Genomic DNA, 12,555 nt, shown 5'->3' on the forward strand with positions numbered 1-12,555 from the left:
CACTCAGGATAAGCCGAGGGAGCTGTCAGCCTGTTTAGTCAGTATAATGATGGTGCTGTCTCTCCGCAGGGTTCCTGTCCCCGGAATGGAAACACACATTCCTGTCCTGTTCCTGGATCTCAGTGGTACGCTGTTCTCACTGTCTTTTGTAGTTCCAATTTGGCAAAATCCTCTGTTCTTCTAACTAATGAACCTCACCACATTTTCTGTCTCTCCTTTCCCTCCAGCTGATGATTTCCAGTCCAGTCTTTCAGCGCCGTTGGCTGGGGGGCTGGACGCTTTACTCAGCGGCGAAGATGACGACGAGTTCTTTGACCTTCACATTGTTAAACACTACGATCCAGAGGTAAGGAGGCTGTAATGCAAGGTGTGTATTCATAAGTTTTCCTCACTTGTATCTTGTCTCCCCAGTTTCCACTCAGAATCCCAAATGAGACTGCGGAGAGTTGATCTGAGACAGGATGGAGGGAATTCTAATGCTGTTAATTCTCCATGCTTCTCCATGTGTTCCAGGTGAAGGTGGAGGCTTCCTGGGACTCGACGGTCCACGAGTGCCCCCAGCTGAGTCGCGCAGCGTCAGCTGACCAGAGGGTCTACCTGACGGTGCGCGCGGCGGTTCAGCTGAGCCACCCAGCCCACATGCAGCTGGTCCTCAGGAAACGCATCTGTGTCAACGTCACTGGGAGACAGGTGGGTGACCCCCGGAGGCATGCTGGGTAGGAGCAAGCTGACACAATGACACGTTTGCTTTCTCCATGTCATAATCACACGTCCGCTAGTTAAGATCAGCAGATATGAGAAAGTGTTGTTGTGGGTTTGTGTGGCAGGGATTCGCCCAGAGTCTGCTGAAGAGGATGTCTCAGCGCAGCACCATCCCCGGCTGTGGAGTCACATTCGAAATTGTCTCTAACATCCCAGGGGTAAGAACTGGACCATATTTCATACATAAGTCATTGTATGGAAATGATGCTAGCCTCCAAATGAATCTACAAATTCTAATTGTTTTCACACATTTAGCATATAGAGCAAACCCACTCTATTGTGTCTGTATTGTGGCTCCCATGTTCTGTGAGGTAAAATTCCTGTTTTTGTCAGTGGAGATTGGTAGTTTTATATTATGATGGTTGAATAAAAAGATTTTTTTTTTCTTTAATAAAAGGTCTAATTGTGTAGGAATCCTATCCATAATGTTGTCAGACACTTAAAATAACAATCTGAGCCTGACAGTGGCTAAAACAAACACTTTGATGCAGACAATTACACTGTATATTGACATTGCAGATGGATCCAGGTACACTGTGTTTGCTGAATATTGCACCACTTCCAAAGTTTTGTCCCTATCAATCATTTACAACCCAAAGTATGGAAAAATTTCCCAGGTTCAAAAATCCCAGCTTTATCCTTTAAGTTATGGGGTTGATTAGTGTAGTTGAATTCTATCATTGCTTGTTTCTCCAGGTGAAATATGATGAGTAACAGGATGTTAATAAGGTGTTACAGTCAGGTCAAATTTCCATGGAGACTTGCTTTGAATAAGCTTCCAGTAGTTCTACAAATAAACTGCAATACATGTCTGTCACCTTGGTTTTGATGTATCGTTTTTGCAGCAATATCAAAACTGAGGAATGCTCAACCTGAACTTTAACCACAGATAGTATTTTTGCACAGCTGTGATTGTGCTTACACAGAGAGGATTGATGACACTAGACAGAATTGTTGAATAATTAGCTCTGATGTGCCACATTATCAGGTCTTTGTTTTCTAATTAAGAGACTAGAGCTTCATCTTTTGCTGTCAAGATGTCTGCTGGTTAGAGGCTGGGTGCGAATGCTTTGCAGTAGTTTATTTTCCCATAATTACATTTCCGCTACAGTGCAGTCCATGGATACTAACTGCAGTCATTTCATGAGAGTGGTTTGCCGAAGACTTGTAATAAAACCTTTACTGCACTTTAGCATTTTCTGAGGGATGCTAAATATTTAGGGAGGAGGTCATGTAGTAAATGGGATAATGTAAAAGTCATTACCATAAATGAAATCCAAACAAAGGTGAATCAAGACTTGGCACAGAGCAGATTAAAACCCTGGCTCAAACAATCTATATCCCTGCTCTTACAGGACATCCATGGTCCAGAGGACAGGGAGATGTTGGCCAGGCTGGCTGCCAGTGCCGAGGACGACCAGTCAGCTGACAGCGAAGCAGCCATAGAGAAATACCTCCGGAGTGTCCTGGCTGTGGAGAACATCCTCACTCTGGACCGCCTGAGACAGGTCAGGAAATATACTTCACGAACACCTGCACTTTTATATTTTGATAAATCACGTTGTATTCATCATCATTTAGCTCATTCAGAATACATAAATGTCTGACAAGTCGCTCATTAAACTGTGTTTCCTTAATTGATATTTCTCTGAAGCATGAGCACATTAAATCCTCATTGTCTTTGCAGTTTGGAAAATGTCATCCAGACCCAGAACTGGGACATTTTCTGTTCCCTCCTGCCAAAAAGGAAACAAATAGCGATAATTAATCTACATAATACAAAGCATCCCAATAAAAACACAAAGTGACAGTCTTTCCATAAATCACACAATTAAAAATTGCACAAAACACATTTGTATGCGTGTGTGTGTGTGTGTGTGTGTGTGTGTGTGTGTGTGTGTGTGTGTGTGTGTGTGTGTGTGTGTGTTGTTGTGTATGTGTGTGTGTTGTGTGTGTGTGTGTGTGTAGGAGGTGGCTGTGAGAGAACAGCTGGCAGTCAGAGGAAAACCTCCCAGACGCTGCCTGAGCTCTCCAAACATTAACCGGGTAAGAGTTCGGGGTTTGATTTCTCCTCCAATGATCCTACTCTAAACATCAGAGGGGTTAGCTCAGGTTTGTTTTCACATAAGGTGGCAGTGACCTATTCTCAGTTAGTGATACTGATGTGATATTGATGCACTTGGCAAATTCAGTGGACAGAGGGATATCCAAATAAGCTGGCGTGTGGTCAGACAGAAACCACAAGCAGTTAACTGAGACACTGTAAACCACAACAGAATATAGAAGGTTTAGTATATTTCCAGTGTTTTACTGAGGCCTAAGGTTAGGTTATGTTTAGGTGTCACAGAGGTAACTGCTCAGGCGGGGCTACAGGTAGGAGCAAGAGGAAACACCGATTCATTTGGAAACAGGCTTTGACACAACACTGGTCTAAATCTTTTCACCTCAGCTAACCGCAACAGTAACATGGGTGTGGCTTGTTTGTAGTCTGGGGTTCAGGTATTGTTTCTTGCCATGTTTTATTAACCTGTCTCACTGCTGTTAACCTGTCTCACTAACACCTTGGCTCTAACCCTCTAACCCTCTAACCAGCTGTCAAGCAGCAGTCTGGATCTCTGCTCCTCCTCTCATCGGCTCCATGACTTCAATGTGAGACACATATTATGTCTACTGATCCTCTCATTAATATCTATTCATGTATAATTTCTTATAGTCTTACACTGTGGTAATTTTTCTGTTTCTGCCATTTTTTCCTCATTTGCAAGACTGCATCCATAATATAGAAACAAGGGACTTAAACAAGTGAAGTACTCGAATCTAAATGATGAATTAACTATGTCCAGCATGCATAATAATACAAATATAAACTGTAATTGGAGACCTGCGCGTGAAAAGTAGAAATGTGAAATAAAAAAAATATAAAAAATACAATAGCGAGAGGTAAAAAAAAGAGAAGAAGAAATAAAACCTTTAAAATATTAGATAGTACCCATAAAACATTCCTTTTAAAAGGCAAGAAAGGCTACAGGAACTAAAAGATGATTTACAAGATGGGAGAAGGAGGATAAAAAATAATACACCAATTTTTACTGTTTGCTTTTTGCTTCTTTTATTGTGAAATACTGGGAAGGCTTTTCCAGGCTAAAACCAGTCTGAGAGGGGAATATTAGACTGCAGTTCAAATGCTCATCGCTCTTGGACATAATACTATAAATAACCAATAATATATCACCTGCTTATAAGAGCAATTTATAGTCCTGTTGGTCTGCAGGGACACCTTTTAGTATTTAAGCTGTGTATCTCAATAGCCAGAGACTCAAGGGTGATCACCTGTATATAGATCATCTGTATAAATGTTAGCTAAAGCTAATAGGTAGGGGTAGGGGTTGAAATACAGAACTAAAGGCAGGCAAAAAGTGATCGAAAACAGCCATAAGTGGTAAATGGTTGAAAAAGTTAGCTCTAAATAACAAATTCTCAGTTGAAATATTTTGCTGAAAGTAGTGGACAAATGCCAGAAAAGGGTAGTATGTAAATGGTTGAAGCAGATTGCTAAAAGAAATGGTTTTAACTGCCGACCTGTCAGTGCTGTTGCAATTCTGTCTGCAAGCAGTAGAGTGTGCTAAATGTCACAGATTACTGAAATGCTCTTTCGAACCACATGTATCATCCTCTGTGTCTTCCCCTCCTGTGTGTCTGCAGGGCTGGCAGAGCCACCAGGATCTTTCTGTGGTGCCTCCTCCCTCCAGACGCACACTGCCCAGTTCCATATCCCAGAACCTGAACCCAGAAGCAGGTATGACTGATAAAACCTTTATCGCCTAATGGATTCTTTCTCTGGCTTTGAGTCATCTTTCCCCTTTTTGCTGCCTTTGATGTCATTAGCTCTGTTTTTGACGCTTTAGCCTGTGGCCAACTGTATCTGTCCTTTTGCTCTGAATCTTAATTTGGTGCTTGTTTTCTTCTTTGCTAACACATTTCTCAATCTCTTTCCTCCCTGCCTCAAAAACCTCATCTTTTTCTGCCTTCCCTCTGCCCTTGTTTTTTTTTCCCCACTTCTGCTCCTGTAACCTCCTGCACTTCTTCTCCTCTTTTCTCCGACCTCTCTATCAGTGCATTCAGGCTTTGCTGCATCTTATCTCCCCCCAGTCAAGGCCGTGCCCAAGCTGCTGAAGTCACTGCTTCCTGGTGGGAAGGAAGATAGTAGAGAGCAGACAGCTGTCCATCAGCAGGTACACTCACTCAGCCAGCTCACCCTGCTTTGGATTTACGCTTGTATTCTGCTCACTGTCTTATCAGGGATTTAAAGTTTATATGCATCACTGCAGCATGAATCTAAATATCCCCTGTACTCATCAGCGGATAGTCCTATTTCTCGCGTTGCCATGGAAACAGAGCTTATGTAGATGGAAACACAAATAATAAACAGATAAAGTGTGTAAATGCCTCAGTGCCCAGGATAAGTGGTTTTCAGAAGTTTGCAAAAATAGAGATGATAAACTTAATCATAAACAAGGAATAGAAAAAGAGTGCTTTTGTTTAGACCTCATATCATGTTTTTAAGGTTTTGAGGCAGAACAAGTACACCATTATACAGTGGCTTCACTAAATCTTCAGAGCCTTCACTTTTTGCACACTTTAATGTGCTGTAGATTTAATTGTAAATGGAAAAAAAAAATGACCATCATTCTACACTGAATAATCTACAAAGTGAAAACCTCTTTTTACATTTTGAAATAAACATTCTGAACTGGAAAGTGTTCAGACTTTTTAATTCAGTATTTGGGCAGTTTGACCATTGGGTCCTTTTCACCACCCTGACCAAGTCCCTTCTTGCCCGGTCACTCGGTTTGGCTGGGCAGCCAGCACTAGGAAAAGGCCTGGTGGTTCCAAATTTCTTCCATTTCACAATTATTGAGGCCAGTGTGCTCCTGGGAACACTAAAAACTAATGCTTCACCACGTTTCCCCTTTGTCTTTATGACTTATTAAGTGTAAACTGAAAATGGCAAATTGATCCCAAAAAAAAAAAAAAATAAATCTACAACACAAAGTGCAAAAAGTGAAGGGGTCTGAAGCAACTGCAAAAAGAAGAGAATGAGAATGTTGCTGCCAGCTGCCCCTTCTTATTTGACTGAGAACATACTGTAGGTTTTACTGCTAATAAAAAGATGCCATTATTATTAACAGCATCATTATTAGCAGTATTAGTGTCAGTTGGCAGTATCTGGTTTTTACAGGAAACAAGTTGTCCAGTGTTAAGAATAAACTTAACTGTCCCTCTGAGTCATGACATTAAAATTCATTGAATCAAAACCAGGTTACATGAGTATTTATATTAAGAATGAAATTATCAGCACATACAGTACTGAGGTAGCTGGTGTCTCCTGAGTGATTGACATGCTGTATAATGTTTGTGATCAGAGCAGACGCTCTACAAACATCCCCCACTGAGGCAGGATCACACTGTGTGTAGAAGAGGGTTAATTAGGAGCAGGTGAACCTTGTCGTCCTGACACGTCGCCCCCGCTCCTTCACCTCCTCCTCATCCACTGATCTCCAATCATGTGCCATCGACACTCTGCAGTCTGCAGCTTTTTTCATCTGAGCCGAACACTACAGCATCTGATTTGACTGATTAGCACCTTGAGCCGCGGAGGGAGGCTAATCAGGGAAATCATGTGCCGTGGTGTTTAGTTGGAATGGAAACCCGTCGGGCCTTGTTGGTGCAATGTTTGAGGTCATCGCCCTAATTAGTGCTCTTTCCACCCTGCCTGCCACAGATGTTTGCAAAGGTCATAACAAAAACAAAGGCCTCGAGTACTGCACTATTGTGTACATAAATTGGATGAGTGATTGATTGTAGCACTGATCTCAAAAACTGGAGATCAGGGCAACAATCAGTACAGTGGCTAAATGTATCTCACAAATCCCACAGCATGTTCTTAACATGTCTGCTGCCGTGAATGAACTGCAGCTTAAATGAGCAAGACAGTATTAAAGCTGGATACTACTCTGTTTGAACTGCTGCTGTGTAAAAACCTAGTGAGTACAGTTAGAAGCCATGTAACACGTCTTGTCTTGGATTCAGGACTTCAGTCACAAAAATAAGAATTTGACTAAATTTGATTTGAGACATTAAAGCAAAAACACTAAGGTGTCAAGTTCTGACTTCTTTCTGAAACATATTGAGTATTTAATTATGTTCCCAGTTAACATTGTTATAAGACACAGCTTGTGTTATTCTATATTTTTTATATAAGGACCTAAACCAGCAATGCTAAATCCCTGTACTTTCTGACTTATCTACTCTGTCTTTGGCACTCAGCCCTAATTCAAACCTAATAAAGACGTAAATCTTAAAAAATGGTTAATAAACAGGATGGTGTATGTACCCATATACAGCACCCATGTTTATGGTTAATGAAGGAACATGTTGTCAAGTACAACAGTCTGGCACAGTCATGTATTTTGGATTATTCATGTGTTGGCTGTTTTTTGTGAAAATACCTACAGAACCCTTAAACATCTTTTCTTTCAGTGAAAACAAATCTGTAGCTTCCCATATTAGAAGAGCCAGACTTCCTTGTGTATTTAATGTATTGTGTTGACTTACAGGTATACTGTCCTGAGCCACAGAGAGTTAGGATAGATGTGTTTGACCTGCTCTCTGATGGTAGACCTACTGTCCATGTACGTTGTCGTTGAAATGACCTGAATCAAACCACCTTAATTTTGTTAAGCAGAGTCTGGAGATTGAAGTGTTTGTTTCCTCAGAATGTGATGTCTGGGATGCATGTTGTCCTGATTCATACTCTATGACTGTGTCTGTTAGGCACGCAGTCAAACTTAATTTATAAAATATTTTCAAATATCTCAAGATATACGTTTTTTATTTTCAATATAGCCCTCTTCGAAAACTGAAAAGAAAATCACATAATATTTAATCAGCTGACAGATCATATTGAGTGTTAAAGAGGTAACTTGAATACTGAATAGGGATAAATGATAATGGGTGCAATTATAATTATGGTGCAATTATCCTGATTGTTTTACCAGTTTATCATGATTATCTGTCTGAGTGATCTGATGAACAAATATTTTTATTACGCTTTCTGCATCTTATATCAACATCTTGCCTGCTGATTGCTAAAAGAAATTAAATATTTTATTCCTTTTTGATAAATTATTATACTAAACTGATTATCCACAATCATAAAACATGTCTGTGTAGAAACAATATACTGAAATAAATGGCCAGCTGGCATAGTTAGTTATTCTAGTTTAGTATTCTTCAAGGCTGCCAGAGAAAGCAGTGCAGTATGATGTTCAGCTACAGTACCTGTCTTCTTGTTAGAAACATAGATTAAGTTCTTCCCCACTGGCTCTATTTCTGTTTTACTGTCACACTGAAGCCTGAGTTTTATAATTCCCTCACAGCAGCTAATCATCACCTCACACACACACACACACTGTATAATGACCAGGTTTGGAAATCTACAGGCTTATATTAAGGTCTAATCTTCAGGTTGAACTGCACTGATGTGATTCCAACTCGCTCATGATTATATCTTGAAATCAGCTTGACAGCCTCTCAGGGCAAATGTACAGATTGTTTTATCTGAAATGACATTAACTTCTTTGAAATTCCCTTCCTGTCGCAGAGCTTGCCACGCATCATGGTGCAGTCAGCCAGTGTCGAAGAGGGCATGGGCAAACATCAGCAACCCGTAAGTTCTCCAACCCCAGATGGTGCTATAGGTATCTATATGTAATAGGAATGCAGGGGTGTAAACTATATCTGGAATATGGTTTATTCTTCATCTGAAATTGCTGGGTGTGGCTGCACCTTGCTTTGTGTCAATGTTGGTCTCAAATAATAAATCTGAGCTACTGCATTCACCAGACAGTTATGTTTCTTTAAATGACTTCTCTGTTGTATATTTTTTGTTATACTAATGCAAAGAACAAGTTACAGTTTGTCACAGGAAACAGGAGCCAGTAAGTCAAAACTTCCTAAACTCAGTTTTATAGCATTATGTTTGTAGAGATCTCTTTAAAGCTGCTCTAATCAATATTTTATACTGACATGTAATGTGAAAATAATGTAAATGTAATGTAGTTATGAATTTTGACCCAAAGGTCAACTGTATTAAGATTTTTAGTGACTTTCAGCCCATTGTTTTGGTTTTACATCTCAAAACAGAACTGTTTTGGTTCATTCTCACAGTTCTCATCAGCCTTGTTTCCAGGGCAGCCATTGTTAAGTGACAAAGCCACCTGTAAACCCACTGTACACTATATTGCCAGCACCAAACAACAAACACAGTCAATGACTAGTTTATGAACATTTTGTAGAGCCAGATATTTCACTTAGGAGTTGCTGGAGACCAAAACATTTGCCAACTGTTTGCTAACAAGTTCCCTTTTTTGAAATTACGCTATAACAATAATGTGTTAGCATTGTCTTTGCAAATTGTTTCTGCTAAACCCAAGTGGCCAAATCAGAAATTCAAACTAACTCTGCAGTAATGTATTTCCCACAAAATATATGGTTTCAATGGTGTAATGGAGCAAGGTTTATCTAGCAGAGTACAATCTGCCTTAAACAATAAAAGATAAGCTTGAGTCTATTGCAATGTCATGGAAAGACTTGACTGAGGAAAGTGGCCACATTTCAGACAGGAAATTCAGCCTTTCAAATTATTTTTGAGTCACCAACATAATTATTGCCATGATCCTTCCCCAGATTCCCATTGAGGAAATCATTCCTGCTGACATCCAGGTGGAGATCCCCAGATCTATGCCTCTACCACCACCAATCATCCCAGAAACAGAAGAATCCACCCCCAGCCCCATGAGCGAAGCATCCAGTGGATACATGTCAACCAGCATATCTACAGCAACGCTGTCAGAGGTCTACACATTGAGCTGGGACCTACCCCAGTCATCCGGCTTTGAGATGGTGCCAGATGAAGAGGATGAGGACAATAAGGTGACACAATCTAACACTTACCCTGAATCTTCAGAGATTCTAGAATCATTGCAGGTTTTGAACAGCAAGGCAGCTGCAGAGAGGACTGACTTGCCACTATCCAAACCATTTGATTCTCCATCAGATTCAAATCTGAGGCAAGAACCAAATCAGTCTCTATCAGTTCAGTTGAAGGAGCAAGCAAAGCCTGACTTAGCTGCAGAATCAGACTTGCCAGGTCAGACCAAACAAAAGCAAGACTCAACAATGGACCAGATTGAATTAGACAATTTGGGGAAACTCAAAGATTCATCAGAAGTACAGGAGAATGAAACCAAACAGACAGAGTTACTGCAAACAGACTACTCAAAATCCAAGAACCCTGTGATGGAAGAACTCGAGCTACCTGCCAAAGACTTGGCAGACACTGAAATGTCAATCCTTGACGCAACACAACCGTCTGCCCAAGAAGATCAAAGTCAACTGGAATTGATAGTCCCACAGCCTCAGCAATCCAACCAAGACAAGGCAACCTTTGACAGTACTAAAGATCCAGCTCCAAACCTGATCCTAGATTTGTCTGAAGACACAGCTCCTTCTTTAGAACCACCTGGAGACACAGCTCACCAAGCTCCAACAAAGGAACTATCAACCTCTGAGGCCTCAGACCCAAATGGTGCCTCCATCCTGACCTCATCCTCAGCAGCAGATAAGATCCAACAGGAATCGCCTGCCGATGCATCAACAAAAGCTACCACAGCTCCCACTCCTCTGTCCAACATTCAGCCTCTAAACCTGCTGCAGTGGCCAACCCCTTCAAGATACAGAAAGTCAAGTCCTCAGACCTCAAGTCCTTTCAACGTATTCTGGGTGAGGAGGAGACTGGGCACATGGACCAGGCCAGCAGCCTTGGAACAGGACTTAACCTGTCTGTGCCAGTGGAAAGTCTGGAAATCATCTCTGACTCTGAGGAAGGAGATGCAGCTGCTACTACTGTTCTTCCTGACTGGTTGAAAGAGGGAGAGTTTGTGACTGTGGGGACCAATAAGACTGGTACTGTAAGATATGTGGGACCCACAGATTTTGCAGCGGGTACCTGGGTGGGAGTGGAACTGGAGGTACCGGCAGGTGAGTAGAATAAGTCCTGTCATTAATTTCTGCATTTTAACTGATTTTACCACATTCTTTATCAACATTTTTCATAGTTCAAATCAGCAGGCTAAATGTGTCTTGATCTTTCTCTAGGAAAGAATGATGGCTCAGTGGGTGGTAAGCACTACTTCCACTGTAACCCTGGTTATGGGGTGCTGGTAAGGCCTGACAGAGTGACCCGCGGTGGTGCCAAACGCCGTCGCCAACAGCAAAAGCGCCGTAGTGCCAACCTGTCTGGATCCAGCCCAAACCTGGCTGCCCTTACTGCTCTGGCCAAAGGTGAAGCTGGTGCAGCATCAACCAGCCGCAGCAAAGGAGAGAACCGCAAGTCCTGGAACACTTGAAAGGTTCAATATCTGCTAAATAGCTAATTGCTAGACACGCACTCAGCCATCACCCAGCAGCTGATTGATGTGATTATAGGGTAAGTTTGATCAAAGAGTGACACCACAGTGTTTTATTTGGGCAGATTTACTACAGATTTCACTCTATCTGGTCCTTAACTTAGTTTTGGCAATACAAGATGAGTCACTCCATGCTCCTCTGTTGAGAGAAGGAACCCATCAGATCTATTATTCATTTTATTTATCATGTGTTCAAGAGCTGTATTACTATTATTTTTATTACCTGATGAACCTAGTGATTGAAAACTTCAGAGAAATATTGAATGTCTTATCAGAAAATGTGAATGTTTTAGGTATGTATATGCAAATGACCAATTCTCTAATTAATTTCATTTTAAATGGTGGATGTATCATTTTAGAATGTATTTATTTCTGTGACATTAGATAACAATCAAAGCACTGCCTCAAAATTAGTTTTTTTTTTCTTTGAAAATATTACACCACCTGCCAGGCAAAAGTGTATTTGTATAAGGGTCAAATATTAAAAGTAGCTTAAGTTCACTGGATGACACCGGATGACTCCAGAGGTTGCACAACACCTTCATGTGCTCATATTTCTACTGTTCAAAAGATACTATGCAGCTGTATGTTTGGATGGACTTCCAAGTCTCTCAAATTTCTTGATACCTATTTGTAATGTTTTCTTGTGCCTTGAAATACTTTGACTACTACTCAGCACACATGCCTTACTGATACACCACCAAATACTGTTTTGTCAGTAGGTTGAAAACTTTTCACTGTCAAAGCAGTTTTTTTTTTTTTTTTTTTTTTTAGCTCTTGAAAGTGTATCTGTACTGTTCTACAAACTTGCACTCTGTCTGCTGACAAATTCTGCTGAAATTTTAGTACATTTTGTAAAACCAGATTTGAGTGAGTAGTGAGTGTGTGAAGACTGATTGGGAGTGACTTAATTTTAAAGAGAGGTGTGTGACAGTTTGAAATACTTTCTTGCGAGCAAGTCATTGAATTATACTGTGTTTGGGAGACTTGTGATTTTTACAATAAGGGATTTTCTTTGTCATAATGCATTTAGTATTAATGTCTGGTAAATAAGATATTTTATACATATGCATTCAAATTGATCATTTTGACCAGTTGGATGCTTATTTATTTAAAGATGAAGACAAGATATTGTTGATACTGAAAAGCAAAAATCTACTTTTTTTTATTGATGTTAAATAAATGTAATTCTCCTCATGCCTACCAATGTGTGATGCATATCTGTGTTTAGATATGAAAATCTGTAACCACCTGGAGAGTAAAC

At 40.6% G+C, this 12,555-nt stretch overlaps 1 protein-coding gene across 1 annotated transcript in view; it reads left to right on the forward strand.

Moving 5' to 3' along the window:
• LOC108895795 (kinesin-like protein KIF13B) overlaps positions 1-12,494 on the forward strand; it is a 35,734-nt gene extending 23,240 nt beyond the window's left edge. The window contains 13 exon segments of the mRNA XM_051071994.1: positions 70-125; positions 228-346; positions 514-690; positions 828-920; positions 2,118-2,270; positions 2,731-2,808; positions 3,355-3,411; positions 4,465-4,558; positions 4,876-4,994; positions 8,426-8,491; positions 9,511-10,518; positions 10,521-10,863; positions 10,981-12,494. Of these exon segments, the coding sequence (XP_050927951.1) occupies positions 70-125; positions 228-346; positions 514-690; positions 828-920; positions 2,118-2,270; positions 2,731-2,808; positions 3,355-3,411; positions 4,465-4,558; positions 4,876-4,994; positions 8,426-8,491; positions 9,511-10,518; positions 10,521-10,863; positions 10,981-11,231 (2,614 nt within the window). The 3' untranslated portion in view covers positions 11,232-12,494.
• Positions 12,495-12,555: the final 61 nt, after the last annotated feature.

The sequence above is a fragment of the Lates calcarifer genome, linkage group LG7_1 (genome assembly GCF_001640805.2).
Source record: "Lates calcarifer isolate ASB-BC8 linkage group LG7_1, TLL_Latcal_v3, whole genome shotgun sequence".
Lineage (NCBI taxonomy): Eukaryota > Metazoa > Chordata > Actinopteri > Centropomidae > Lates > Lates calcarifer.